The sequence below is a fragment of the Nothobranchius furzeri genome, chromosome 13 (assembly GCF_043380555.1).
Source record: "Nothobranchius furzeri strain GRZ-AD chromosome 13, NfurGRZ-RIMD1, whole genome shotgun sequence".
NCBI classification, from domain to species: Eukaryota; Metazoa; Chordata; class Actinopteri; order Cyprinodontiformes; family Nothobranchiidae; genus Nothobranchius; species Nothobranchius furzeri.
The window spans coordinates 33,211,123-33,238,215 of record NC_091753.1 but is presented as its reverse complement, the minus strand read 5'-3'; the positions used below and the strand labels follow the sequence as shown (position 1 = coordinate 33,238,215).

At 46.1% G+C, this 27,093-nt stretch overlaps 2 protein-coding genes across 2 annotated transcripts; both read right to left on the bottom strand.

The window, feature by feature from the left end:
* Positions 1 to 13,866: 13,866 nt before the first annotated feature.
* grk7b (G protein-coupled receptor kinase 7b) lies at positions 13,867 to 16,741 on the bottom strand. The gene is made up of 4 exons (XM_015951759.3): positions 16,041 to 16,741; positions 15,495 to 15,932; positions 14,810 to 15,081; positions 13,867 to 14,336 (listed from the first exon to the last, which is right to left on the bottom strand). The coding sequence occupies exons 1-4, from the start codon at positions 16,638 to 16,640 to the stop codon at positions 14,012 to 14,014; spliced, it is 1,635 nt and encodes a 544-aa protein (XP_015807245.2). The 5' UTR covers positions 16,641 to 16,741; the 3' UTR covers positions 13,867 to 14,011.
* A 4,715-nt stretch (positions 16,742 to 21,456) lies between these two features.
* rnf7 (ring finger protein 7) lies at positions 21,457 to 22,917 on the bottom strand. The gene is made up of 3 exons (XM_015951760.3): positions 22,526 to 22,917; positions 22,401 to 22,448; positions 21,457 to 21,864 (listed from the first exon to the last, which is right to left on the bottom strand). The coding sequence occupies exons 1-3, from the start codon at positions 22,689 to 22,691 to the stop codon at positions 21,746 to 21,748; spliced, it is 333 nt and encodes a 110-aa protein (XP_015807246.1). The 5' UTR covers positions 22,692 to 22,917; the 3' UTR covers positions 21,457 to 21,745.
* Between the last annotated feature and the right edge of the window lie 4,176 nt (positions 22,918 to 27,093).

Sequence of the window (27,093 nt, the reverse complement as noted above, 5' to 3'; positions counted from 1 at the left end):
AGCTTAACTCTAATCCTGATGTAAAGCACCAGTTCATGCCAAAGCCAAATTGTAACAATTCAGCCATGACGCCTGTGACCCAGAAATGATGTGCTGCCAGATCAGGACATGATGAAATCGGTTTATGCTTTAACTCTGGAGATCCTTTAAGAACGTCGAACCATGCGTGCAGCACAACTGTTCTCTCCTTCACCTCTGAATCATATAATACTCCTGCTCTTATTAAAACGTGCTGACCTTCCGTCGTTCTGTGGCTGAGGAGTGAGGAACTTCAGAAAGCTTTGTCCCACTCCAGTTTCAGGATGCTATGACTTTTTGAACCCCTGCTCTGTCCATTTTGCTCTGGTAGAGAATTACTCTAATCCCTGGTGACAGGTGATCGTAGAGATGTGGCAGAAGGCTGAATGCAGACATGGCTGGACTGTGAAAATTAAAACGGCGGTTTGTGTCATTCCACCAGATCAAGGCCAGATTAACCATATGGGCAACTGGGCAATTACCCACCCACGAACTCTAAAGGGCCCTGGCCCAGGGCAGCAAGGGCACGAGCAAAATCTGTATCTGTAATCTCCCGCTTTATCTAGGGTGACCACACGTCCTGTTTTCCCCGGACATGTCCACTTTTCACTCTCTGTCCGGGGCGTCCGGACTGGGGGTTCTTGTACTGATGAAAATGTCCAGTTTTTCATCCAGGAGCAGGGATCGAATTATGGGGGAGCTGGATATCCTACACATCCAGGGAAGCCGGAAAAAAGTTTTCTACCTGTATTACATCATTTATGGACTCTTTTGAGCAGAGCGCACAGAGAGCGGCACAGCGCGTTGTAGCGCAGCGCTCCAGGCTGCTGCGTCCAGCGCACGGTCCATTCTCAAAATGGCGCAACCAAAAAACTATAATTAACACACGATCGTTCATGTCCGCACATGTTCTCTACTTTCTATCTTATTCATGGTTGAAGCGCTCTGCTACTGCATAGCTCATCACCTGTGCTGCGGTGATTTCACCTCACTGACGCAGCATCGAAACAGAAGACACATAACACACATAGCAGTATCTCCACTACATGTTTTTACCTGTATAAAACAACAAGTTACACACATGTAATATTTATACATTTGATACAATTCAGATCACCTTCAAAACTCAGTCACACACCCAGGGCCGTTTCAAGACATTTTGGAGGCCAAGGCAAAATGAATAACTGACCAATGAAGAGAGGGCCTCAAGTTAAGACCCTCACCTCATTGGTCAGTCCACACGAGGTGGGTCAAAGGTTACCCTGAGCAGGTTACGTGATGTCAGTCATTCAAGTATTGAATATATTTACTGCATATTACAGTAAAATATTCTGTATGTGACCATATTATGGTGATCCTTGGGTCGTGATTATGGGGCCCTTGAATATTGTTGCCCAGGGTACAACAAAGTGTTAATCTGGCCCTGCACCCAGGGTCCGAAATTAAATTATTTACTCACCGGCCAAGTTGGCCGGTAGATGATGAAAATCTACCGGCCAAGCATATTTTTTACCGGCCAAAATTTTAAATGATTTAGATCTACCTAAAGCATGTAATTCTATATTATGTTGATTCCAAACAGAGTGACAAAATAATTAAAACATCAATTAATAAGGAAAACAACTCTTTTGTCATTTTTACTATTTATTTATTTATTTTTAGAGATGTTTTTATGAACTCTTTCATTGAAATCTAGTCAGACTCCTTGTTTTCTCTGTCCATGAAGTCTGGCCTCCTGCTTCTGACACCGTCTTTGTGCCAAAGCATTACAGCCTCATTTGGGTCATAGTCCTTGATCTCTGGAGAACACAGCTGCACCATGAGAATATCTGAAAGTGTGTCAGGATTAGGGTTGTCACGGTAACCTGTGTAGCGGTAAACCCCGGTAAAAAAGTTCACAATAATAATAACCGTCTTGTTTAAAAAAAATATCTCGGTGGATTACCGTGGCTGCGGTGTAGGCGCGGTGACCCTTACCAGCCACCGTATCATCTGTTGGAAGTTGCCAGCGGCACATGCGCACTTTGTTGTTTACGACCAAAACTTTATTTAAGCTAAAGCTGAAATAATGGCAGGAGGAGATGGCAGCACTTGGGACATTTATTATCCCTCAAAGAAGACAAAGTCGGAAGTACGGGCATCTTTTGGATATTTGAAGAATGCCGAGGGACAGTTGTCTGTGAAAGGCAGCAGCGCTACGTGGCCATCATAATGTAGCCATTGTCTCACGACTCCGCCGTCTCCAGTTCGCCTCTTTTCACAAAATCTTCTGGTTGCCACTGGTCCTGGTGGTTTTTCTTCCAGTTCGACAAGTTTTCCTTTGGAAAGCTGGCTGACTCCAGTTAAAAACCGCCACATCTCACCGCTAGTTTTAACACGAAGCTAACGGCTAACTTGATAAACTGACTGAATGGGATAGGTGGAAATGACGTTGGATGCGGCGTTCACGTTTCGCGTACGTATGTGTACGTTGCATGCAGGCGGGAGGAGTATCAGACATCCATGGAAGATGACTGATAAATATAACTAATTTGGTGCAAACATTTACTCGCCAGGTGGCAGGTAGAGCTCAAAAATTTACTCGCCAAATGGAGCAATTTACTCGCATTTGGCGAGTGGCGAGAGTTAATTTCGGACCCTGCCTGCACCAGATAGTAATAGGAGTACAGGATGGTTCGAGCAGCTACATTTACTCCTCAAAATTTTGTTTTGAAATAAATAAAATTTAGGGACATTTCATGAATGTTAGGTCAAACTCTTGTTTTACTAAAGTGAAACCATAGGAAGACAGGTACTGTCATGTTGTGTTTTTGAAATCTTCTCACTCAGGATCTGAAAAATTCCGCCCACACCCCTTCACCCAAACATGGTTATTTTAAGAATCAAATAACTAAACAGAGCTAAGCATAAATACTTTAACGTGCAGAAGCACAGTAAGAACCTGAAAAAGAAAAATGTGAAGTGTGTGTTTTTGTGTACATGGATGGTGTAAGATTTAAAAGTTATGCTGCAGTCAGTCACGAGGGGGCACTTGTTTTATTTTGGCTTCAACTTGAGCTTTATTGTCATGTTCTGTGTCCCTTTGTTCCCCAGCCCCTCCAGTTCCCACTCCAGATTCCCTTTTGTGTTCTCTTAGTGCCCTCATGTGTCCTTTGTCTGCATCTCTGTTATGTGTCTTCTGTTTGTAGGCCTTTTTATCATTGCCTCAGGTCCGGTGTTCATTTAGTTATCCTCTGTCCCTCCAGTTGCAGCTCCAGCCTCTTGTTCCCCAGCCCAGTATATGTGTGTGTGGGCCTACTTGTGGACCATGGGTCCTCTGAAGAAGAAAAAAATGAATGCAAGTCAATGGGGCTAAAAACGCTATTTTCTAATCCCACTTGCTATGCACCATGGATTTCACATATAGTCTGTGACATTTAAAGACACATTTTGATACCAAGAAAGCTCTTATTTTCGAACGGTGGGGAAAGTACTTTTAGTTTTTTTTTGTGAAAATGCATCCAGGACTACAAATGCACATCACCAAAGTGACATCACCGAACCAGACACGGAGAAAAACAGAGGGAAAATGACTGTAAGTTCAGCCAACTTCAAATCCTTCTTTCAGGAGGAAAGAACCACCATAAATCTGGCCATGTGGTAAGTAGCAGCTACGCTAGGGGAGAGGAGATTATGTGGTGATGTCATCTATGCGATTTATTGAGGTCCGATTTGTAGTCATGCTAATTACGAACTTTACTAGCTGATAAATCTCAAAGTATGTGACTGGCATAGTCGAAAAACCCATCATTACTTTTTATTTAAATTGAAGCACAACATATGTGCGATCCAGGCTATAAAACAAGGCAAATTAGAAAATAACGTTTTTAATCCCTCTGACTTGCATTCATTTTTCCGTTCTTCCGGGGACCCATGGTTCGATCGGAAAGGGAGGACACTTGGCTCCCTATGCCCTCTGTTGTCATGGTGGGGAATTTCTTTGCAACACAACCCATCAAACGAAGTAGTCCAAAGGCAAAAATTCTCCATCAACGCGTGTGCATCCGTTGTTTGTCTGTGTGTGGATCTCTCCCTCGTGGAGCTGATGCAGAAGCGTTTCACTTGTAGCACTCAGCTTCAGTACAAACTGTACAACTTCCTCGCAAAGCAAATCTCACGAGTCGTGCTCACGCTTGATGTCTGGTAGCAACACGTTGGACCTATAAATACGCTAAAAATAGCAGTTTTTACACAACATACCAGACTTTTTTTGTGTTGTTATTGATGTCTGTTGTGCTTCGGGAGTGCTATGGGAGTACACACATGGATTTATGGGGGCTGGATGAGGAAGACCCAAGAAAGAAAGAAAGTAAATCAATGTCTTATCAATTTTATTTGATATAGTAAACACACTTTCTTGGCAATTCTTGTCATTGTGTACGAAAAAAAAAGTGTACAAATTAAAACGACCGACATGTTAATAGGAAAATAGTGTCAGGTTCGGTGTGCTGAACTGGAGTGTAGCGGAGGTAGTAATGTAGCGTGGCTGTGTGACCCAGACGCGGAGAGGCTGGCGTTTGGTCCGAACAGAACACGCAGCTTGCTCTAAGGACGGCAGTATGGCACACATGAGACAATGAGGCTGTACTGCGGTTCCGTTTGGTAGGGTGCTGTCGTGGTGGGGATTAGACAGCGTGGAAAGATCACTTTCCTGGATTGGTTTTGGGTTAGATTTGGATCGGTTCGGTTTGGCGTCTGTCATGAGATGATGACTGAATGACAGCTCAGCTGTGACAGTTCCTTATATAACTTCCGCGGGGTGATGTCACCGAGAGCGTCAGTGAGGGGAATGCTGGGAAATGGAGTGCCCCGTCAGCCTGGCCCGCAGAGGAGGTCAGGAGGAGGAGGAGTTCATGACAGGACCCCCCCCCCCACACACACACACACACACACACACACACACACCCCCGCGAGGGACGACACCAGAAGTCCCCGGGCGACTGGACCAGAAGTCCTCCAGCAAGGCCGGGTCCAGGAATGAACGGGCCGGTTCCCAGGAGCGCTCCTCCGGGCCGTAGCCCACCCAGTCCATCAGATACTGCCAACCACGACCCTGGCGGTGGGCATCCAGGATCTTGCGGACGGTGTACACCTGGTCGTCACCCACACAACGGGGCGGAGGCACTTGGGCCGGAGGAGGATGGAGAGGAGAGGAGACCACCGGTTTGAGCTGAGAGACGTGGAATACAGGATGTATCCTGAGAGAGGTCGGAAGGCGCAGCCGGTAAGTAACCGGATTGATGACATCCCGGACCGGGAAGGGTCCCAAAAAACGGGGGTGAGCTTCCGGGAGCCAGCCGGCAACCTCAGATTGGACGTAGAGAGCCATGCCCAGTCACCAGGTTGGAACACGGGGCCGGGCCGGTGCCGGCGGCGATGTTGCCGGGAGTACTCCGTGTTGGCCCGGGTGATGGCAGCACGGGCCCGGACTCAGGCGAGACGGCAGCGGCGGACCAGAGCCTGAGCAGCAGGGACCTCCACCTCAGGCACCTGATGGTTAAAAAGAGGGGCCTGGTAACCATAACACGTCTCGAAGGGAGACAGACCCGTGGCAGAGGACGTCTGGAGGTTATGCGACAGTTCCGCCCATAGGAGGTAGCGGGGCCAGGTGGACGGCTGGGACGAGGCGAAGCAGCGCAAGTAACGTCTGAGCTGCTGATTAGCCCGTTCCGTCTGACCGTTAGTCTGGGGATGATAACCTGATGACAGACTGGCGGAAGCGCCGACCAACCGACAGAAAGCCTTCCAGAAGCGTGAGATGAATTGGGGCCCTCTGTCGGAAACCACGTCCTGGGGGAACCCGTGGAGCCTCACCACATGGTCGAGGAGGAGTTCCGCCGTCTTCTTGGCTGTGGGGAGCCCGGCCAAGGCAACTAGATGCACCGCCTTCGAGAAGCGGTTGGTGATGGTGAGGATGGTGTCTAGATCGTCGACAGCGGGAAGGCCTGTGACAAAATCCACACCGACGCGCGACCACGGCCGTTTGGGCACCGGGAGCGGTTGCAAGTCCCCGGCCCCAGGCTGGTTGGACGACTTGGACCGGGCACACGTCTCACAAGCAGCAGTGTACTCGCGCACATCCTTCCTCATGGTGGGCCACCAGAGAGCGCGGCGGAGAAACTGGAGGGTGTGAGCCTGGCCTTGGTGTCCAGCGAGCCGTGAATCATGTCCCCACTCCAGGGCCTCCTGACGGCAGACGACTGGTACGTAGAGGCGGTTGGGAGGCGTCTCCGGGGACGCTGGATCAGCAGGGAGAGCAGCCCGGATGGAGTCCTCCAGCGGCCATTGTAGGGCGGCCAAGAACCGTTCGGCCGGGAGGATGGTCGAGGGCTCAAGAGGTTTGGAATCTTGTGAGTAGCGACGAGAAAGGGCGTCCGCCTTGAGGTTCTTGGAACCGGGTTGGTAGGTGATATGGAAGTTATATGGTTCGAAGAAAAGAGCCCACCGGGCCTGACGAGGGTTGAGTTGGCGGGCGGTCTGTAGATGTATGAGGTTCTGGTGGTCGGTCCAGATTAGAAACGGGTCGGTGATTCCTAGGAGCCATTGCCGCCACTCCTCCAAGGCCCACTTAATCGCCAGCAGTTCCCTGGTCCCCGACCCCATAGTTCTGCTGTGTAGGAGAGAACTTCCGGGAAAAATACGCGCAGGGGTGGAGCTTGGAATCCGAACCCCGTTGTGATAGTATGGCTCCTGCTCCCATCTCGGAGGCGTCCACCTCCACGACGAAGGGTTGGGTAAGATCCGGGTGGAGGAGGATGGGTTCGCTCACGAAGCGACGGACCAGCCCATGGAAAGCTGTGATAGCCTCTGGGGTCAGGCGGAAAGGGCGAGGCTGATTGGTAGTTTTGGTTAAAGAGGTTAACGGTGCCGCAAGGGTACTGTAGTTGCGGATGAACCTGCGGTAAACGTTACAGAACCCAAGGAAGCTCTGCAGCTGTTTCAGGGTTGTGGGTAGTGGCCACTGTGCTACTGCCTGCACCTTCTGAGGGTCCATCCCTAAGCCCCAGGAGGAGATGATGAACCCCAGGAATGAGGTGGACTCCTGGTGAAAGGCGTACTTCTCCAGTTTGCAGAATAGTCTGTGCTCCAGGAGGCGCGACAGAACGGCCCGAACATGCTGGGTGTGTTCCTCAGCATTGCGGGAATAGATGAGGATGTCGTCCAAGTACACAAAAACCCAACGACCAAGCATGTCCCTGAGGACATCGGTGATAAAGCGTTGAAAGACCGCAGGGCTGTTGCAAAGGCCAAAAGGCATGACGAGGTATTCATAGTGGCCGGTCGGTGTTATGAATGCGGTTTTCCACTCCTCCCCCTCCTTTATGCGGATGAGATTATAAGCGCTGCGGAGGTCCAGTTTCGCGAATAGTGTGGCTTGGGAGGTGGCGTCCAAGGCGGTGCTCATGAGAGGAAGAGGGTGGCGATCCCGTATGGTTATCTTGTTCAGCCCTCGGTTATCGATACAGGGCCTGAGGTCCCCCTCCTTCTTTTTCACAAAGAAAAAACCCGCAGCCCCAGGAGATGTGGAATGACGGATGAACCCCTTCTGGAGAGCCTCATTAATATAGGAGTCCATAGCACGGGTCTCCGCCTGGGAGAGCGAGAACAGCCGACCCCGGAGCGGGGTGGTTCCGGGCTGGAGCTTGATCTCCAAATCATTAGGTTGATGAGGGGGCAGTTTGGTGGTAGGTTCATTTGCAAAGACCCGGGCGAGGTCATGGTATTGGGGAGGAACCAGCTTCAAATCCACATCTTTGGGTGGTGTCGCCCTAGACTGTGATCCTGGAGATGTACAATGGATTCGGCAGTTGGCACCCCAAGCCGTGACTCTACTGGTAGACCAGGAGATGTGAGGGTCATGGCAGCGGAACCAGGAGTGACCCAGGATGAGAGGGGTCGTTGGGGCTTGGATGACCAGGAAGTGGAGGTTCTCCACGTGTTCGTTAATGGTCATGCGGAGAGTCTGGATGCGGTGAGTGAGTGGGTACGGCATTAGCGGACGACCATCCACTGAGGTAACAGGAATAGGGTGGTCGAGATGGGTGAGTGGTATGTGGAGCCGGGTAACCAATCCCTGGTCGATAAAGCACTCAGCGGCGCCGGTATCGAGGAGAGCCACCAGTGAAACCGGTCCTTGGTCCAACTGGAGTGAGACCGGAAGGGTGGTGTGATGTGGAGCTGGATGAGTGGTAACTCCGGGTGGAACAGCTCCTACACCGACCCGGAGGAACCATTTCCCGGTCGTCGGGGACACGTTAAACGGGTGTGGTCCAGATCCCCACAATAGGCACATCGTCCTTCCTGGTACCGCCGCACCCGTTCCTCGGGGGACAGATGTCCCAACTGCATAGGTTCCTCCGTGGGTTGGCTCTCCAGACGACGGGGAAACGCTCTGGTGTGAGGAAGAACCGGCCTGCTGCTCGGTCGGGTAAGGATGCAGCGATCCAGCTGGAGAGCAAGGTCCACCGCCTGGTCCAGGGAGGTCGGGACCTCGTGTCCGATCATGCCCTCACGGATACGAGGGGACAGCCCCTCCAGGTAAACGGCCTTCTTGGCCTCATCGCCCCAGGTCAAATGGGCAGCTGTCGTCCTGAAGCGTGACGTGTAATCAGCCACGGTCTGGGAGCCCTGGCGGAGTTGGAGCAGACGAGTCTCATCCGAGATCTCGCTGCTGGGATGAATGAAAGCCTTCTTCATCTCCTTCACGAAGACCTCATAGTCATTACAGATGGGAGACTTCTGATTATACAAAGCCGCCGCCCATTCACCGGCTCGCCCCATCAGCAGGGAGGTTAACATGGCGACACGTGAGCAGGACGTTGGGTAGCGTGCTGGCTGACACTCGAATGTCATGGCTAGAACAGCCAGCATGCTCTCTGGTGAGCCCTTAGTCCCGTCCCATTTGTCTGGGAAGCTCAGATTGGGCTCCTCGCTGCCACGAGCGGCAGATGTCTGGCGTTGGACTGACGTGGAGAGCTGGATGATCAGCTCGGTGATTGAGTCAAGTTTGGACGCTTGGCGGTCCACCACAGCACGTAGTTGGTTATTTTCCACCTCCTGGCGTTCCAATCGGCTGCGCAGCTGTGCTACCTCTGCACGCAGCTGTGCCACCTCCGCTGGGTCAACTTTGGATTCAGTCATCCTGTCAGGTTCGGTGTGCTGAACTGGAGTGTAGCGGAGGTAATTTAGCGTGGCTATGTGACCCAGACGCGGCGAGGCTGGCGTTTGGTCTGAACAGAACACGCAGCTTGCTCTAAGGACGGCAGTACAGCACACATGAGACAATGAGGCTGCACTGCGGTTCCATTTGGTAGTGTGCTGTCGTGGTGGGGATTAGACAGCGTGGAAAGATCACTTTCCTGGATTGGTTTTGGGTTAGATTTGGATCGGTTCGGTTTGGCGTCTGTCATGAGATGATGACTGAATGACAGCTCAGCGGTGACAGTTCCTTATATAACTTCCGCGGGGTGATGTCACCGAGAGCGTCAGTGAGGGGAATGCTGGGAAATGGAGTGCCCCGTCAGCCTGACCCGCAGAGGAGGTCAGGAGGAGGAGGAGTTCATGACAAATAGCTAGCGAGCCATGTTGACACATGTTTGCGCATACGCCGTGAACAGTTCTGGTGCTTTTTGGGTCGCAGCTGCTCACAGCGCCACTTTAACAGAGCAATACCCTCACAAGGGATGAGCAAAATATCAAACACGCCAGAAATTCGTGCAAGCTTGCGATTGCTGATCGGTAGTTGGTCAAGGTGGTGTTAATCGCCTTTCGTAAAATTCGCCCAGATCTTGCACGAGGGGGATATCGGCTCAAGAAAGTGAAAAAGTCATACAGTGTATGGCTGGCTTAAGCCAGTAAACAGGAGCAACAGAGAAGTTATGTCTAGTACCTCGAAGAAGCCACGGCATGTTTTTGTTTTACTCTAATATTGGGTAAAAAAGACTAGACGCTAACTTTGAGCTAACAATGCTAATGGTGAATTAGAAGAAAACAGTCGGCTTTAAAAAAATCAAGCTTTTTTTTTATTATCATCAACTGGATATTACAGTGTACACTTGTGTGTTAAAATGGGTAGTTGTTGCTTGTTTTACTTTTCTGCTCTAATAAACATTTTTAAGTCAGTTTCTGCCGGCATTCATTTGAAAATTCTATCAATTGTTCCAACCCAGCATTAACAATTTTCTAAATGATAAAAATGAATACTTTTTTGCTCTAAGTCTGAGATTAAACATGGCAGGAATGTGATCAAATAAAAGTGTGAAAGGACAAGTGTGTTTCTGTTGATTCAGAGTGTGTCCATAATGTTTTCTAACCCTGGCAAGGGAAGGAGGTCTGAGGTTTGAGCACCATGGAAACTGCCCATTGGGCCTCAGCGGGGGAGAATTTCATGCACACACATGCTCTGTTTCTGTTGGACCAACAAACAGAAGCTCAATTATTTGTGGAAATGTTAAGAATTCCAGCAATGAAGCTTAGGAAATTGAATGTGAACCAACAACTTCCTGAGAAGCAACGTTTCTCCGGTAGCTCAGCACGACGCAGCGGAGCCAACGATAGACTCAGCTGCAATTTGTCAACAATCTTTGTGACATGAAGTGGCGTGAAAATCACCAGAGCGGAAAGTTCGGCCACGGAAAAACAAACTGTAAATCTAAAAAATTAAAAACCTCACGCTGGCCTTGAGGAAAACCATGTTCCCTTATTTATTCCTCCAGGGCTGGAACTTGTTTTTCTGCTGTACACTGCAATGCAAATGTTCCAAAACTCACACGCACAAGCACACAGACACTGGTGTAGTTTGATTTTGTGTTGACAACTTCAGAAACACACAGATACGCATGAAGTCAAAAATACACACATACACACACACACACACACACACACACACACACACACACACACACACACACACTGTTGCTAAAGAAGAGAAGCGGCAGCCATGGTGGTGTGATGCCATCCTGAGGATGCCATGGCAGAAGTGAAGCGTGGCATTTGCCTTTGATGTGAATTCAGAGCATTAGCATGTAACAAACGTAGATACCAAATTACACCCTACCCTGCTTTGATCTCTACAACCCCATGCCTGCTTCTGCAGAGGTAATGGGATTGAGTGAGTGTGTGTTGTGAGTTGTTGGTGCTGGTGCATTACAGAGTCTGGTGTCGGGGAACCAAACACTGACAGCGGCTTGTCCGCACCTGAAAAAAACCCATGTTCCTGGAGACCTTCTGCTGAGTCTGTCTTGTCGTCACGTAGTCTGCAGCGGCAGACTCCCCACTCTGCCTGCACAGCCAACGATGATCAGGTTGCATCTTGGATTTCCCTCTGAACCACCCTCTAATCTCATGACTGTCGAGCGTGAAAGGAACCACTTCTCAGTTCTGTAAGGTCACCCCCTCACAGGAATTAGCACAACACATGTTTATGTGTCCCTCATTACCTAAGTGTGTCTGAGGTTTTGAAGCAGTGCTGTGAGTGACACGTTCAAAACTGTGATTTAGAAATTGTCACGTTGTTATGTAGTTCTAATATTTGGCGGGTGTGTTTTAAAGACATGTAAGCTGCATTTCAGACTGAAACTCTATAGTCAAAAAGAGATAGATCAGAGTTTTAATGAGCAGCATCAAGATGCTAACCCTGTCATTTTTATTGCAATGGCTCTTTTGCTGGCAGCAAAAACCCTTTAAGCAAAAACAATTGATTTGCTTCAACCATACTTTGGAAAATTCATCTTTATTCATATTTAATTAAGAAAATTTGACAAAAATTGCAATCCATTCAAGAATGCCTCACTACGAGTCACATTAACAATACAAAGTATTATTACAGAATAATGTTTGGCACTGACTGTGTGTAAAATAAAAAATGCATAAAATGCAATATTGCTTAAGAAAAACTTAATTTATAAAGTCTGTGGTGAATACTGAATGGTAACATATCTAATTTGAGTTACGCACCAATCTCATCTGGCTCCTCCAGCCCTCCTGTCCATCTAACTATTACATGTAGAAGATAAAATTAAGTTTCAGAACTTTCTCTGTCAGTAGCTGTGAGTGTTTAGTTGTCGTTATTTAGAGAAATGACAAGAAGTGATGCAGAAAAATGAATAGAAGTAGGATAAACACAGAGTTAGAGAATAAAGTGCAGGACTATACTCTTTTAAAGCTAAATTAGAAGCATGAGCAGTCAAGAGCAGAAACACGGTTGGCAAAAAAAGAAGGTCATAATGACTTGAGTTAATGTGCATTCTCATTGTTTATAAAACTCAGTAATAAAGAAAACTTTTTCAGATTTGACCTGACTGATTACATAAATGCTGAGAAATACCCAAATCTGTAACAGTTGTGTTCCCACCTCCATGTATGTAAATATATGTCCTAATGGTAGAATGGCACTGAGGAGCTCCAAGTAAACAAACCCTGAGCACTAAAAGAGAGCTGACTGTACGATGCTAAAAAAAAGTCTTCTAAAGCCCTAAACATTTTCACTTTGACCTACTGCATCCTCCTGCTACCGTTGATCTGAAAATGCATGCCCTCTACAATCGGAAAGAAACACCACTACTTTACCTTTCATGGAAAACGCGCTAAGAGGAAACCTTTGAAACATCAAGGTTGGACAAAAGTTTGCAAAAACCAGGACTTCCGGATTAGCGTTCTTTAAACATTCGTGTTTGCATAACTTGGACATCAGAACAGATAAAGTGTCTGTGTAAACCATGGCTGCATCCCAGGAAAAGCAACTCAAGACAGCTGTGAAGCACGGAGGTGTAAATGTCATGGTTTGGGGATACTTTGCTGCATCAGGACCTGACCAGCTCATATCATTGAATCCACCATGACATCTACTATATCAGACAATTAAAGCTTAGGTAGAACAGAATCTTGAACTGAAACCTTAACCCATCAAAACTGGCTTTGAAATGGAACGGTAGCTAACAATTATGAACATTGTGCTCAAGTAGGATGATACTACAGACATCTGCACATGTTTATTTACAATAGTTAACAAACTGTGATCGTGATGGCACTAGTTGGAAAACTTTTACAAACTATTAGTAAGAATTCAGCTGTATCAAGCACCTGACAGGCTGGTGTGGTTCAGTCTGAAAGGAAATTCAGTGACGTTAACAAACAACAAGCATAAATCTGCTGCTGACTGAGTTTTTTACTTCGGTAAAGGAAATCTAAATATCTATGAGGTAGCAGCTTGTGAAAACTAAACAAGAATGCAAACATAAACAATCTGTGTCAGGGGGCGTTTGGGTGTTTATTCTGGATAAAACTGGTGTGTATGCGTGTTTATGTGTGTGTGTGTAAGAGAGAGAGAGAGAGAGAGAGAGATAGTTTTTCCCTAGGATTTATGGTTGATGACTAATTGAAGGACTAAATGCTTGTAAATACCTTCTCAACAGGGGCGATGAGGATGAATGCACTTTGTTGGTGTTTGGTGGCATCTAGTGGTGAACGTGTGTAAGTTTCTGCGTGTGATCCAACTCTTTCCAGTAAGCAAATAAAGGCTCCAGTGGTATTTGAATGATGCATCACTCATCATAGAATATGAAGTGTTATTACTGCGAGCTTTGATATTAAAACAGCTGGAAGTCACCGAGGCAAAACCATTATGCAGCTTGTCTACAAACATATGTAAACAATGGTCTGCCAAGATGGCTGAGTGATGTCAAGGAAACTACAAATCCACTGGGAACTACAATCTAAACAGAAAGCGAGGAGCCGAGTTTCAGTATGGAGTCCAAAACTTTGGATTTTACTTAGCTTAATGTCCAGCATTAACTTCTAATTGGCCTGTTTGTCATCTGTCAGGTAAAAGCTGAGGTTCAGAAATAAAGGCGAGAACAAAAAGCTGCTTCATTTAGCAGATGGCACTTAGAATGATGATATAAATGAACTTTTCAAGTATTAAAACTTCCAGCTGCAAATTCTGGACAGATGTTGCTTACAAAATGATGCACATCTTGGACTTCCACACATTCTCGTGTCCATTCAGTTCAGCGTCACTAAGCTCATCAAACACCCCGCTGTCGATCATTTCCCTCTGCCACTGGGTGGAGACAGCGCCCGTGCTGAACTCCTTGAAGAATTTCTCATCTTTGGTGTCAAGTTGGATGTACTTGACCTCTGAGTGGTCCCGAAGCTCATCGATGTCCTTGGCGTAGACCACGTCAGGCTTTGGCACCCAGGGCGGCTCTACCAGCCCTGCCTCCAGTCGGAGGAAGTTGATATTTTTGAAGAAAGGGTGGTTTCGTACATCATCCCCCTTTCTGTTGAAAAATGTGTGTAATTAAAAACTTTTAGCAGGATTGAGAGCATAGCGGTGACAGCAAATATAAATCACCTATCTATTCTTTCCCTGCCACTTTAGGGAAGCTCGTCTATCCCAAACCAAGTTCTCTGTGAAACGTAACTTCTAAACAGACTATCGCCAAAAATCAGAGAATGGTTAAAGGGAATTTAAATTGTGCAACTTTTAAAACATGAAGATAGTAGACACACAAAATTATAAATGTTCAAACTAAAGAATCAGATAACTTAGAAATGACATCCTTAACTACTACAACATAACTATTAAACTCTCACATTTTAAACATGATAAAAAAATGAAAGAACATGATTAAACATAGATTATACTGCATTACAGATATTATTAAAATGTATCTTCAGCCAAATACGATGAAATGTTATTTTATTCAATGCAGGAAGAAAACAAAAATAAATCAGAAACCCGTTTTCTTACCGACACCCAAGGCGATGCGCGGCCTTCTTCTTGAGCAGGTGGATAATAATATCCTTTGTTGGAGGATCAAAGCGTTTGTCTTCAAACCTGCACTCGTCTTCCAGCGTGCGACGAGTCACCTCAGCGCTCTGCACCTTCTCCCTGAAGTCTTTAAAGGGCAGTCGAGCAGCGACCATCTCATAGATGCTGCAGCCCAGAGCCCACCAGTCCACAGAGGTCCGGTAGTACTGCTGCCTCAGGAGCTCCGGAGCCATGTAGCCGGTCGTACCAGCCTGCAGCGCAGAGAAATCCCAAATAGTCACCTTTATGCAACATCAGTTCTTATTCATCAGCAAATCACCTGACCCTTTTCTATTGACAAGTCAGGTAAAAGCCACATCTGCATCTGGTAAAGATTAGTCAGCGAATGCTCACAATCTGGTCTCTCTATGATACATTTCTCAGTCAGTGCAATGACCAGCTGAGTAAAAGGTCAGGCACCTTTTAATGGGATTGCTTTGGGTTTCACAAGGTCATGCTCTCAGCACTCGCTGCTACAGGAGCCATTAGATCTATTCCTGGTAAGCTACTTCTATGGCAAGCCAACACAGTATAGGCATTAAAGGAGGAAACAATCCATGGAGGTTTGAAACAAGCATTGTCATGAAAAATGTCTGACAGTGACATTGTGGGTCACTTTACGAACTCTTTGGCAGATGGTTTTCCCATTTGGTAGCTCCACAGCCAGTCCGAGGTCTGACAGTCGACACTGGCCTCTCCCATCCAGCAGGACGTTCTCAGGCTTCATGTCACGGTACACGATGTCCATGGCATGCAGGTGGCAGATGCCGGTTAATATTTGTGCTGTGTAGTAAACCACGCGCTCCATTCGAATACCTCTCTTCCCTAACTCATAGATATGAAACCTGAGGTCCCCCCCAGACATCAGGTTCATGACCAGACACAGGTGGGTCTTGCTTTCATAAGCGTAGGCCAGGTTCACAATGAAGAGGCTGTTGACCTTTTCCAGGATCTGCTTCTCCAGTAGGGCCAGCCTCTCGCCACTTTTCTTCTTCAGCCGCTTCTTTTCCAGCTTCTTGCAGGCATACATGTGGCCTGTGTGTTTCACTTGGACCGCACACACCTGCCACAGAGGCCAGTATTACTACGGAGTTTAGAAAAGTTGTGCGGCATTCAAAACTATCTCAGGATAAGATTTGTACGCGCTTGCAAAGGGGTTTTTGGTACCTACCTCACCAAAGCCCCCCCTTCCCAAAGTCCTAAATTCATAAAAATACTTGTCAGTTATCTTTTGCTTCTCACACTCCTTCCACTGCAAAAACCTGTAAAAGTGCGGGCTTTTGAGGTATTCCAAAAAAGGTTTTCCTTTCAAGAATTCCGTTGTTGCTTCCCCTAGCCGCTCCATGGCTGCTTCATCGAAGTTTTTGTCTGATAAAGCCTTGCATCTTTCAATGTTCTCTCCTGTCAGGTAGGAGAGGAAGGTCTGAGACTGGGGTTGGCAAAACTTGGAGAGGATTCTCTGCTTGGCTATTTCTTTGGTGACATCCTCAGCGAAGCTCCAGTCGCTCAGCTCCTCCAGGAACTTAGCGGCAGCCACAGACTGCGGGCCAGACGCCAGCAGAAACTGCTGGAACAGCCTTCTCCCAATCGGCTGTTGCTCACACAGCGACTCGTACGTCTTCTCCACTGCTTCCCATGGAGGGGAGGACTTCTTCAGCTTAGGCAGTGTCAGGGACACTCTGTGCATTCTCAGCTCAGTGCGATTGCTCTGCTGAGCCCTCAGATACGCTGTGTTAGCCACCAAGCTGTCCAGCCCCACCAGGTCAACCATAATGGATGGATCTGGTGGTAAACTGGTAGGCAGCCAATGCACTAAGAAAACCTGAATTCACCCTTTGAGCTGCAGAAGTGAGCGCCTCTTGCACCCACATCCTGGACACTCCTCATCTCTTCCACGGTGCTGACTGAGCCTTGGGGATTTGTTAGTAGCTAAGTGCCTTTGCACGTTTGTGGGGAAAGCAACTTAACGTGGTTTGAACCTAAGAGGATTTAGACCAGTCTATTCTGAGGAGACACAAAGTGCATATGTGCAGAATTTGAATGGTTTCTGCAACCTGATAAGTTGGCAGACCCTTTCTTTAACAGTGATTTATGGATAGTTTGCAAAATGATAAAATGATGAACCTTCCGGACTGGAAAAATAAAGGAATCCTATACCTGGAACACATATATGAAGGATTGTACTTCATCCCATTTAATAGAATAGTCTCCCAATTTGGAATAGATAAGAATGGCTTTTTAGAATACTACCAAATTAAATCTGTAGTCAAACAAAAAATTAAGCTCAATAAAATAAAATTACAAACACCACCAAGGGTATTAGACTTCTATAATCTCAAACCCCCCAAACTACTGTCTAAAGTATATAAGACACTGTCCAAAATAGACGATAGAATAGCAATCCCTATTGAAAAATGGGAGGTGGATCTATCAGTTAGCTTTGACCAGAACTTCTGGTCCCAAACTTGTTTAAAAACTTTTAAAATGATCAGACACTCCAATTTACAATTAATTCAGTACAAAATTCTACACAGAGTACACTATACAGGTCATTGGATGTTCAAGATGGGGTTTGTGTCGTCTGACACCTGCACACACTGCATAAACAACATTCCTGACAATTACATTCATGCACTGTGGTCCTGTCCAGGAATTTTGGGGTAGAGTATGTGAAGACCTGTCAAAGTGTCTGAAATGTCATATCCCAACTGCCCCCTCTCTTTGTTTACTGGGAAACCTGGACGATGTCCTGATTGAAACATCTTTGGCTCACGCGGCTCTGACTGCCATATGCATCGCTAAGAAAACTATCCTCTTGAATTGGAAAAATAGAGATACCCTTTGCATTGACCAGTATATCAATAGAGGCTATATCAACTTTAACTTGATATAGCCTCTGCTTCCACTTCAAATCAATCTCTCTGGGCTCCTTTGATCGGTTCCATCACATAGCGATGATGGGGGACCATTGATATTGTCCTGCAGGATGATGTGGGTGAGGGGGTGGAGGGTCAGAGTTTGGAGTATCTGGATGTTCCCTGGAGGTGAGTTCACTGGGGGGTGTCTGGGACTGGAGGGCCGTTGCCCCCCTCTGGAGGTGCTTGGGTTGCCTCGGGGGGTGGACTACTGGCGGTTGTGAGTGGGAACCCTTGAAGGTCTTGGCGGTGGCCATGGGTCACTTCCCGGCAGCTGCATTGCCCCTCGGCGAGTCTGGGTGGGGGCCTGGGGGTGGCCAGCCCCGTGGGGGGATCTGGGCGGGGCCTTGGGGGTCGGGTCCTGACATGTATGCTGCTGGGGAGAAGGCAGGAACATGCAGCAGTGCCTGACTCGGGTTCAGGGGCCTCGTGTAGACCTTGGCTCCTCTGCTGTCCCATCACAGGGGAGGGGGAAGTCCAGGAGGGGGAGGACCCAACCTTACCTGGATGTCCTGTTTTTTATAGTCCGGAAGTTGTGCAAATGCAGGGATGGGCGAAGATATTCTGCTGGGGTGGGGCTGGGTTGGTGCCCTCGGACTCCGTGAGGGTCTGTGCTGCTGCTGCTTTGGGCCCTGGCAGGATGGGCTGGGGTCTCCATGCTCTGGGTGGCATTTTGACAACAGAGGTACCTATTGGGGCCAGTGGGGGAGCTGGCTTTCTGGAGGGCTAAGCCCAACCAGCCATTCCTCCCCATCCCCACACATTTCTCTCCTCCTGCTCCCTCACATCATCACACAAACATGCACATAGGACCTTGGGGGGTGGGGAGGGGGTGGGGGGGTGGACAAGTCAGGGAGTGTGGGTATGGACCCCATTTCCGCATTCCTGTGGCAACCTGCCCCCCAATTTTAGCTGCACCTTGAACACTTCCACCAACGACATTCCACGCAAACACACACTTAGGGCCTTGGGAGTGAGCACATCCAACAGCATTTGGCAGGGGTTTTTCTCAGCCTCATCCCAGGTGCCGGTGCCCACTTCCAATTTTAAACTGAGGGCTGTGGGTGCAAGTGGGGTGGTGTGGTGGCATAGGCCATGGAATACACCTCATCAACACTCACTAACACCATATTGGCTTCCTGGGGCTGGAGGCTAGGAGGGAGATCTGGCCGTCCGGTTGGGGTCTGGGGTGGTGGGTTGCTGTGCTCAGCATTAGGCGGGGGAGCCTGCTCATCAGCACCCCAGCAGAAAGGGTCGATCTCTTGGAACCGGTAATGGTTGTACCCCATGTGCAGCAGTACCGGGACCAGAGTGAATAGGGTGTGTATGGGGAGCATGAGTGGGTGTCCGGCGTGCATTTTTGTACGTATTTGGTTGTATGTGTATGTGTGAGCATGAGGGAGGGAGTGTGTGACTGTGTTTGTGTATGACTGTATATGTCAGGTGGGGCCTTTGACTCCTCCCTTCTCCTGGGACTTCTTTTGATTATATAGATCTTCGTCTCCCCTCTCCCTGCCACACTTGGTGTGGAGTATGGTGCCTTGGTCTGCCTGGGTCGTGGCTCCTGGGTCAGGGGGTTTAAGATTTTTGGCATCTGCCTGACCAATCCCAGTGGCTGCCTGGTGGGGTCTGGGTCCCTGGGTCCCCGGCGGGGGTGGTCGCCCCTGGGTCCCGGGCTCGGCTGGCTAGGGGGTGGAAGGCTGCGGGCGGGCCTGTGGGCTTGCCGCCGATACCTCCCGGGACTCTGCCGGCTGCTGGTTGTGGCCCCCCGGGGCGATCCTCTGCGTCTCTCGAGGGGAGCGGGGGCTTTTCTGGTCGCAGCCTCCCTGGAGTTCCTGTGCTCTGGGGCAGCTCCTGGATCTCTGGGACTTGGAGCTCCCTCTGTCTCCTGCATATATTTAGGGGGCAGATCTGTGGCCCCTCACACTCTCTATTGGATGCTCCTATAGAGAAACCTTACATAAACAAGTGCGTGTACACACACAGGTGCTCACCTGGTGCTCTCATAAGTATGGACTTGGGCACGTTCAACACATGTCTTAAGGCCATGGTGGGCACTTAATGCACTGTGATTTATTATCGTGTGATTGTTCAGTTAAACAATGATGAATATTCATTTCTTCATCAAGTTGACGCAGTGATAACTGGATCTTGTTGTATTGTTGTCCCATTTTTATTTTTTTGTTTTTTTTTCCTTCTCTCTTTCTGCAGGTCTAGAAGCAGACTCTTGTTCATTATTGTTTAATTTTTGTAAGTACATTTCTTCTAAAGTGTGTGTGTGTGTGTGTTTAAAAATGGCTGAAAGCCTATGGAGATGCATCAAGCCACAGGCTTATCTAGCTATGATCTTTTCTAACCAGCTATAACGGTCGTTGGTTAATTTGGATCTAACTTCTTCTGCTAGTAAAGAAAAATCCTGTTTTCAATTTAAAATGATTTTTGTTTATTTGCCCTTCAAGTTACAGAAGGTTGAAGCAGCCGTCCAGTCATTAGCCTCATGTTACCCTGGTAATAGTGTTCCCTGTAAATTTCCCAAGAGGACAAAAAGAACAAGGACTAATTTCTACTAATAATTTTATTTTACAACTGTATTCAACGTTAGCCTATTATCTACATCTTCTAAGCTCAGAAGCAGCTGCTTGACATGGGGAGTCTGCCATTTTCCACAGTGCCAGCTGTTTGGCAACCAGTAATGGTGCCCTTTATTGGCTGGTAGATGTAAACATGAACCCAGTGTTGTGCCTTTAAATAACTATTTGATGTTAGGTATGTACTGCCCTCTATCACCAGGGAAAATACTTAAAGGTGCATTATGTTTAAATGAAGTAAAAATTACTTCCTGTGGTTAAATTTGGTTACTGCAACCACATTAAACAACTCTGGAGCTTTTTGCCAGCAGTCGTCAAACTACAATTGTGGGCGCTGCAGTATTAGCTCGCAAGAGACACAATCCCACACTCACTTATTCTTAAACAGTAGGTATGTCCTTCCTTCCTTTGTTTTGGAAGAAGAAAAACTGACAATTCCCACAGCCAGCTGGATACGAAATATGTTTCAGTATAATCTTCCTTCCAAAAAGACTGAAACATTAGACTCTTTAGGTCTTACTATATTCTTACATACTGCACCTTTAATATTAAAATAATTTCAGCCCCCTAACATATTTTTTCAAGGAACAATAGGTTTGATGGAAAATCTGACATTGTTTAAATTATTTCCTGTAATTTTGTATCTTGACGAGGTTAACCTCAAGGTGGTTGTACATGCGACCACAGATTCATGGTAGTCATGGTAACAAGGTTATGCACTTGCACCAATGTTATTTGCCGCTTATGCGCTATACAGCATTTTTGTATTTAAAAAATGTTATTTAAGAACATCTGGTTACTCATACATCATGAAAATTTCCATCATAAAATTAAGCGTCATTTTAAAACAGTTATTTGTATTTAACTCAGATCATCTTTGATGTTGAAATAAACATTTGGGTGTGTTTTACAGATCTGAATAAATGTAAGACTTAATGTAAGAAAATGTAGATTTAGGGCTTAATTTTTGGTGCTCCATGTCATCACTGGTGATGATCTCACCTATCCCTGCAGACCCACTTAAAGTACAAGTATAGTAGTACTACATGCATCATCATTTCCAACACCAATACATAGTCACATCTATTTCACAAACCATTTATTTTTTATAAAGAAACCACACATTTAAGATGTGCCAAAAACTACACAAAGCTAACAGGTGACACTTAAATACATTTCACTTGTCTCTTCTCGGCTCCAGATCCCTTCAGCGACCAATCTGTGCAACTTTAACCATGTCCGTTTTCCTCCTTTGACACCAGGAAACATGCAACCAGAAGGAAGAGGACAGCACAGGACGTAGCTGGGATCATTGATAATTTCCTCTCACCACCTTTGGGTGCACAAATGTACAGTCCACATAGATGTGAAGCTCATTTGCCGATTCTCTGAACCACCCAGTCCTGCTGACAGAGCGGACAGCGGTTGTTCTGCTTCACCCAAAGCGACATGCAGCAGTTATGAAAGGAATGGTTGCACTCTCCCCACACAACTGAGAGAAAGAAAACACACAAGTGACTAAAACAGCGTTATGTTCTACAAAGGGCATTTGTATTTATGCTAAACATGGGACACCTAAAGCTTTTTTTATAAACAGCCTCTCTTGGACATCTTTCTCAGTGAAAGTGGCAGATGATCATGTTTGTGCAGCAGTAATGTGTGTTCCATTAGTCTGATGTTAGAAATAGGTGTGTCTGCACGCTGCAGTGAAGTGCTTGTAGTATTAATAAGATTCTGCAACAACATACAAATGTTTTAATATAGTTAATAATGCTGTAGCTCCCATATAAACGTGTACATGTTCTGCTTTGGTCCTGCACCTCACATAAACATGTCATTTTAAAATGGATTTTAAAAACGTGCATTCAAACATTTTAGCATGTATATGGTCAGACCATATAGCCATACCTCACTGCTTTAGCAGGCAGGTTTGTTTGGTTTCAGATATATTATTTAGCTAACGCTAGTTGGGTGACTTGTTAACTGTTTGTGTTTCGCCCTAAACAATAAACACATGACGTGTCTTACCAACACAGTCCTCTTGTTTATTTTCCGCCTGACATCGGAGACATGCGTCTGCAAAACAAGAAAACCCCGTTACAGGCTTTTAGTTGTATAGCCAGATTAGCTTCACCTGTTGTCCTCATACTCACCCATCACTTGAACCCGACAAATGGCACAAGTGTCGCACTCAACGTCCCAGCTCCACATAGCCACCGCATTCCACTTCTTCAGGGAAAACATCTTGTCGCCACCCGACTTGGAGCTCGAAGAGGTGCTGTGAGAAAGGACTAAGCCCGGCTCGTCACCGTCGCCCATCTCTGCCCACTGTTAGCTTTGCAAAGCTAAACAAAATGGAAGTGATGCTAGCGCTAATGCTAATTGAGTTAGCGTGCTAATACATTTGGACAGCAGAGGGCGCTGTTTATCAACTTGAGGTTTCTGAAAGGGTGACCCCGGGTTTCCACGGGAGCCGTCCGTATATGTACAGTCTATGGAGCCGTCGAGTAGCCCCTGGCTGCATCCCGGAGATCGGGGCGGGGCTAAATGTGGGCGGGGTTAAACGTTTAGAGGTGGGTGGAGACAACTATTTGACTCCTGCCCCTCTCTCAATGGAACCAGGAAACTGCGAGTAGCCCCTTTCTAAGGATTAGAAAGCCCTAAAAACCCACAAAACCAGTGGCGGATCTAGGATTTTTCTGAGGGTGGGGCCATCAAGGGGCCACAATATTTATAGAGGGGCCACGTACAGTCCAACATACTTGCATACTATTCCCAGTTTTGTATGGTAGATACAGTTTACCCCAACACCATGTTGAAAAACATCAATGCAATTGTACATCAATTTTTACTGTACATTGACAAAATACAACCACACACAGCATTTGAGAAATTTTAGCATTCAATTTATTTTACAAAGCCACAAATATCAGGTTAAAATATGTTTGTGTGTGGAAAAAACACCAGAAGAATATCACAGGACCCTCTGCTCTTGACTGGGAAATGTCTGGTGGGAAGTCAATTAAATAAGTCTGAGTCAGTTGCTTATATCTCTCAACCTTTAACATTCATGGCATTCAGAATCTGCAAGTGACTGACTGCAAAATTCAATTAAATTTAAAGAGCCTTTACAAAATGAGAAGCACACCACCAGGTCCTACTGGAACAGAACACCGTTCTGATGTCTGCGCAGGATTCTGTGCATCACACTGGAAGATGTCTGAAAACAGCAAATGAGAAATTATCTAACATAAGCCAAATACATACACAAGCATTTATTACTTTCAAAGATCAATGTTTACCATTTGATTCTGCAGGATTAGCATTGATTGGTGACTCTGGTGGCCCAGCAGGATGGAAGGTTGAGTCATTAACTTCACTCTGGTTGTCTGAATTGGAGAGAGTCTTGTCCAAGTTTGCAGCTAAAATACAAATATATGTCAAACTCCAGCTAAATCCAGCCAAAAATTTGTTTTCTATGAGACCACATTTTTATTTATTTGAAATTGAAGACTTGAAAGATTGGACTATAAAGATGAGATGTGGTAAATGTAGACAAAGAAACCAATACAATTTAAATCCATTATGTTAATGTTATAGTAAATCACATCACCATGAAGCGGAAGAATTCAGTAAACATATGTGCCATTAGTACAAGATAACATCATTTAACAAATTTGAGATAATGGTGATTTTTTTTTTTTACCTAGAATAATGGCAGGAAAAGTTGGACTAACAAAGGAATATCCAAAACACAAAATCTCTTTAGAAAACTTAACCTTGACCTTACTTAATCAACCAATTAGAAAATTCGGTGTTTCAAACAAGGACTTTTCCCACACATTTTACAATACATCAAAATGTCACAATTTAGGGAAACCTTGAAGGAATTGTGGGAAAGGAAACTTAACTGCAACATTACTGATGATGAATGGAAAGATGCTTTGAGAAACGTAAAATCATTTACTAAAGGGAAGCAACTTTGCCACTAATGATTTGTCATGATTAACAACTTCTATCAATTTAAACAATAATCCTTTATTTTTGGTGCTTGGAATAACTGACCCAATTATTACTGATAAATATAAAAAGCTCAATGCAAATTTTCTGTGCAAGAAAATGACTCCACATTAACTGGATCAGCTCCAAGATAAAATGGGAAAAGGTTATCCTCAATTATAAGCAGAACACACTGGGCAGCATTAGGTCGTTTATAAGTGGTCAGTCCGTCCTGCTGGATAATGTGGTGCAATCATGATCTTTTTACAAAAGATTATGCGATGGCGGTGAAAAGGGAGCTTGGGGGCGGTCTCTGCGCTGCCACGGACTTCAGTTTATCTTGGACATAACTTGCTTTTTATTGCGATCAAAGCCACACTCATTAAGCTTTTTTAACAAGCCGCTCCAGAAGGTGTCTGTCCCCGTGCAGTCTCTGGTGATCTGAGCTTCAACTCTTACGGAGAGGCTCCCCGGCCATCATCTCAGCTGATTCTGTTTAGAAAAGCCAAACTTACGGCCCATGTTTACTTTCATTTTCAATATAGTTGCCGGCCGGAGCTCGGCAGTAACTGCCCACGTGATCATGATACCCCCTTCTGTTGCGCCAAGTTGTAATATGCATTCACAAGTCCGGCGTTGCGGTGATATTAGTATCAACCGTGGCAGCACGAATGCCACAAAATTCCCGCAACACCATGCCGCCACGGCGCGTTTATATTACACGTACGCTGATTTCCCAGCATGGTATGTCCTACAAGAGGCTGTCTCTCGTGTTTATCTGACATGACTGTTGCACAATAAAGATTATATTCTTTCTGACCTGATAAAGGGGGAATGGAGGTCCCTTGCCCTGTTCCAGCCTCTGGTCTACTGCCTCCTGCTGCTCTCTCTCTGATTTCTCCATGCTCGTTTTCACCAGCTGACACACTCTCTTGGGAAAAAACTGCAGAATTCCCGCCTGTATCTGACCCTTTCTTTTCATGTTCTCTATCAGACAGTGCCAACTATTAACACAAGAAATGCAGATTACAAAAGAAGTACATGGATTAGCAAGGGCTAACGTTTTTTCACAAGCCCTTTTTAACATTACCTTTAACTAATGTCGGCATTGCTTTCCATTGGACTTATTGTCAGACTTGTATCGCATCAGACCCGTGCCACAACCCGTGCACGCGCATTGGGTCCACAGCGCGTGCGTGAACGGGACTCGCGAGCGAAAATATACATGGCAAGAGGTCATTTGTGCACTGAGAGGGAGCAAACTGTGTCTGTGAGCGCACAAGGATGTGCACAAGTGACAAACCTGCGTGCGCGCGTTGCCAACGAGCACACGGCAGAGGAAAACGTGCGCGCTCGGCAGCCTCTGCGCGCTCGGTTCCTAATTCCGCTCGCTCGGCTGTGAGGAGTTTTGGCACTCTGGAGGCGTGGCCTGTGGCAGATCTTCCCTATCCTCTGATTGGTTAGTTTACCCCGCACTTTACTCTCTAGCTATCTATATAAAAAAATCTGGTATTTAGCAGTTGCTGGCATAGCTCAGCTGGGAGAGCGGGTGACTCTCACCCTGGAGGATCCAGGTTTGAGTCCGGTCAAGTAACATAGAGATGATGTCATATTATTCTTTCCTAATTCCTGTGATATTATTTTACAGTTGTGACCGTTCAACTGTCATTAAATGTCCGAATGTTTGCTGGGCAGTGTTTTAAAAAGTGCACATAAGCTAGATGGTTTTAACCAGGTAAAAATAGACTTGTGGGTGTAGGTATGTTCAAGTTTAAAAAGTTCTTGCCTCATTAATGTATTGTTTATTTTTTTCAGCATTTAATTGACAACTTATCATTTCAAATAATTAATTGATGAGTTACATAATTGTCCATTTAGAATTGTTGAATGGACTGAGTCAAGTTTGGTGCACTTTATATATTTCAAAACATGTTTTTTTTATTATGCATATAAATAATTTTAATGTTAATTTATTGAAATATTTCTATTTTTTCATTACCTCACCCTTGTTTTGACAAAAACAAGACCTTGGTGGATAATATCACGGAGAAACTATTTGTTCACAGTACTTGGCTCAGTGAGGATCTGTATACCAAAGGAGGAGATACTCAGAAATCTGTCTGCAGATTGTTACAACCCAGAATGGAAGTGGTGGGCTGTAATAAGAAAGGAGACCAAACAGAGGAGTGGGGGTTCAACAACTGATTTATTTAACCAAAGTAAGGATTTACTAAAGCAGATCAGTGCAGTCAAGAATTACTGGTGTTTGGGTAGTCCTGAACGTGTTGTGATGCCCCCACCGTCTCATTGGGTTTTCATTTGTGTTTAATTGTGTTTTTCTTCTGTTGTAGGCAGCTCGTTAAGCAGCCTTGGAGGCACCTGGGCTCAGGGTGTGGTGCTGCCTACAAAGCCTACTGTTTTTCTGCTTTCACTGGGTCTCTCCTGTGTGGTGGAGAGTCCTCACTGGCCATTTTCTGTTCACTAACTTGCTTTAGTAAATCCTTACTTTTGTTAAATAAATCAGTTGTTGAACCCCCGCTCCTCTGTTTGGTCTCCTTTCTTATTACAGCCACCACTTCCAGTCTGGGTTGTAACAATCTGCAGACAGATTTCTGAGCATCTCCTCCTTTACACAGATCCTCACTGAGCCAAGTACTGTGAACAAATAGTTTCTCCGTGATATTATCCAGCAAGGTTCTGTTTTTGTCAAAACAAGGGTGAG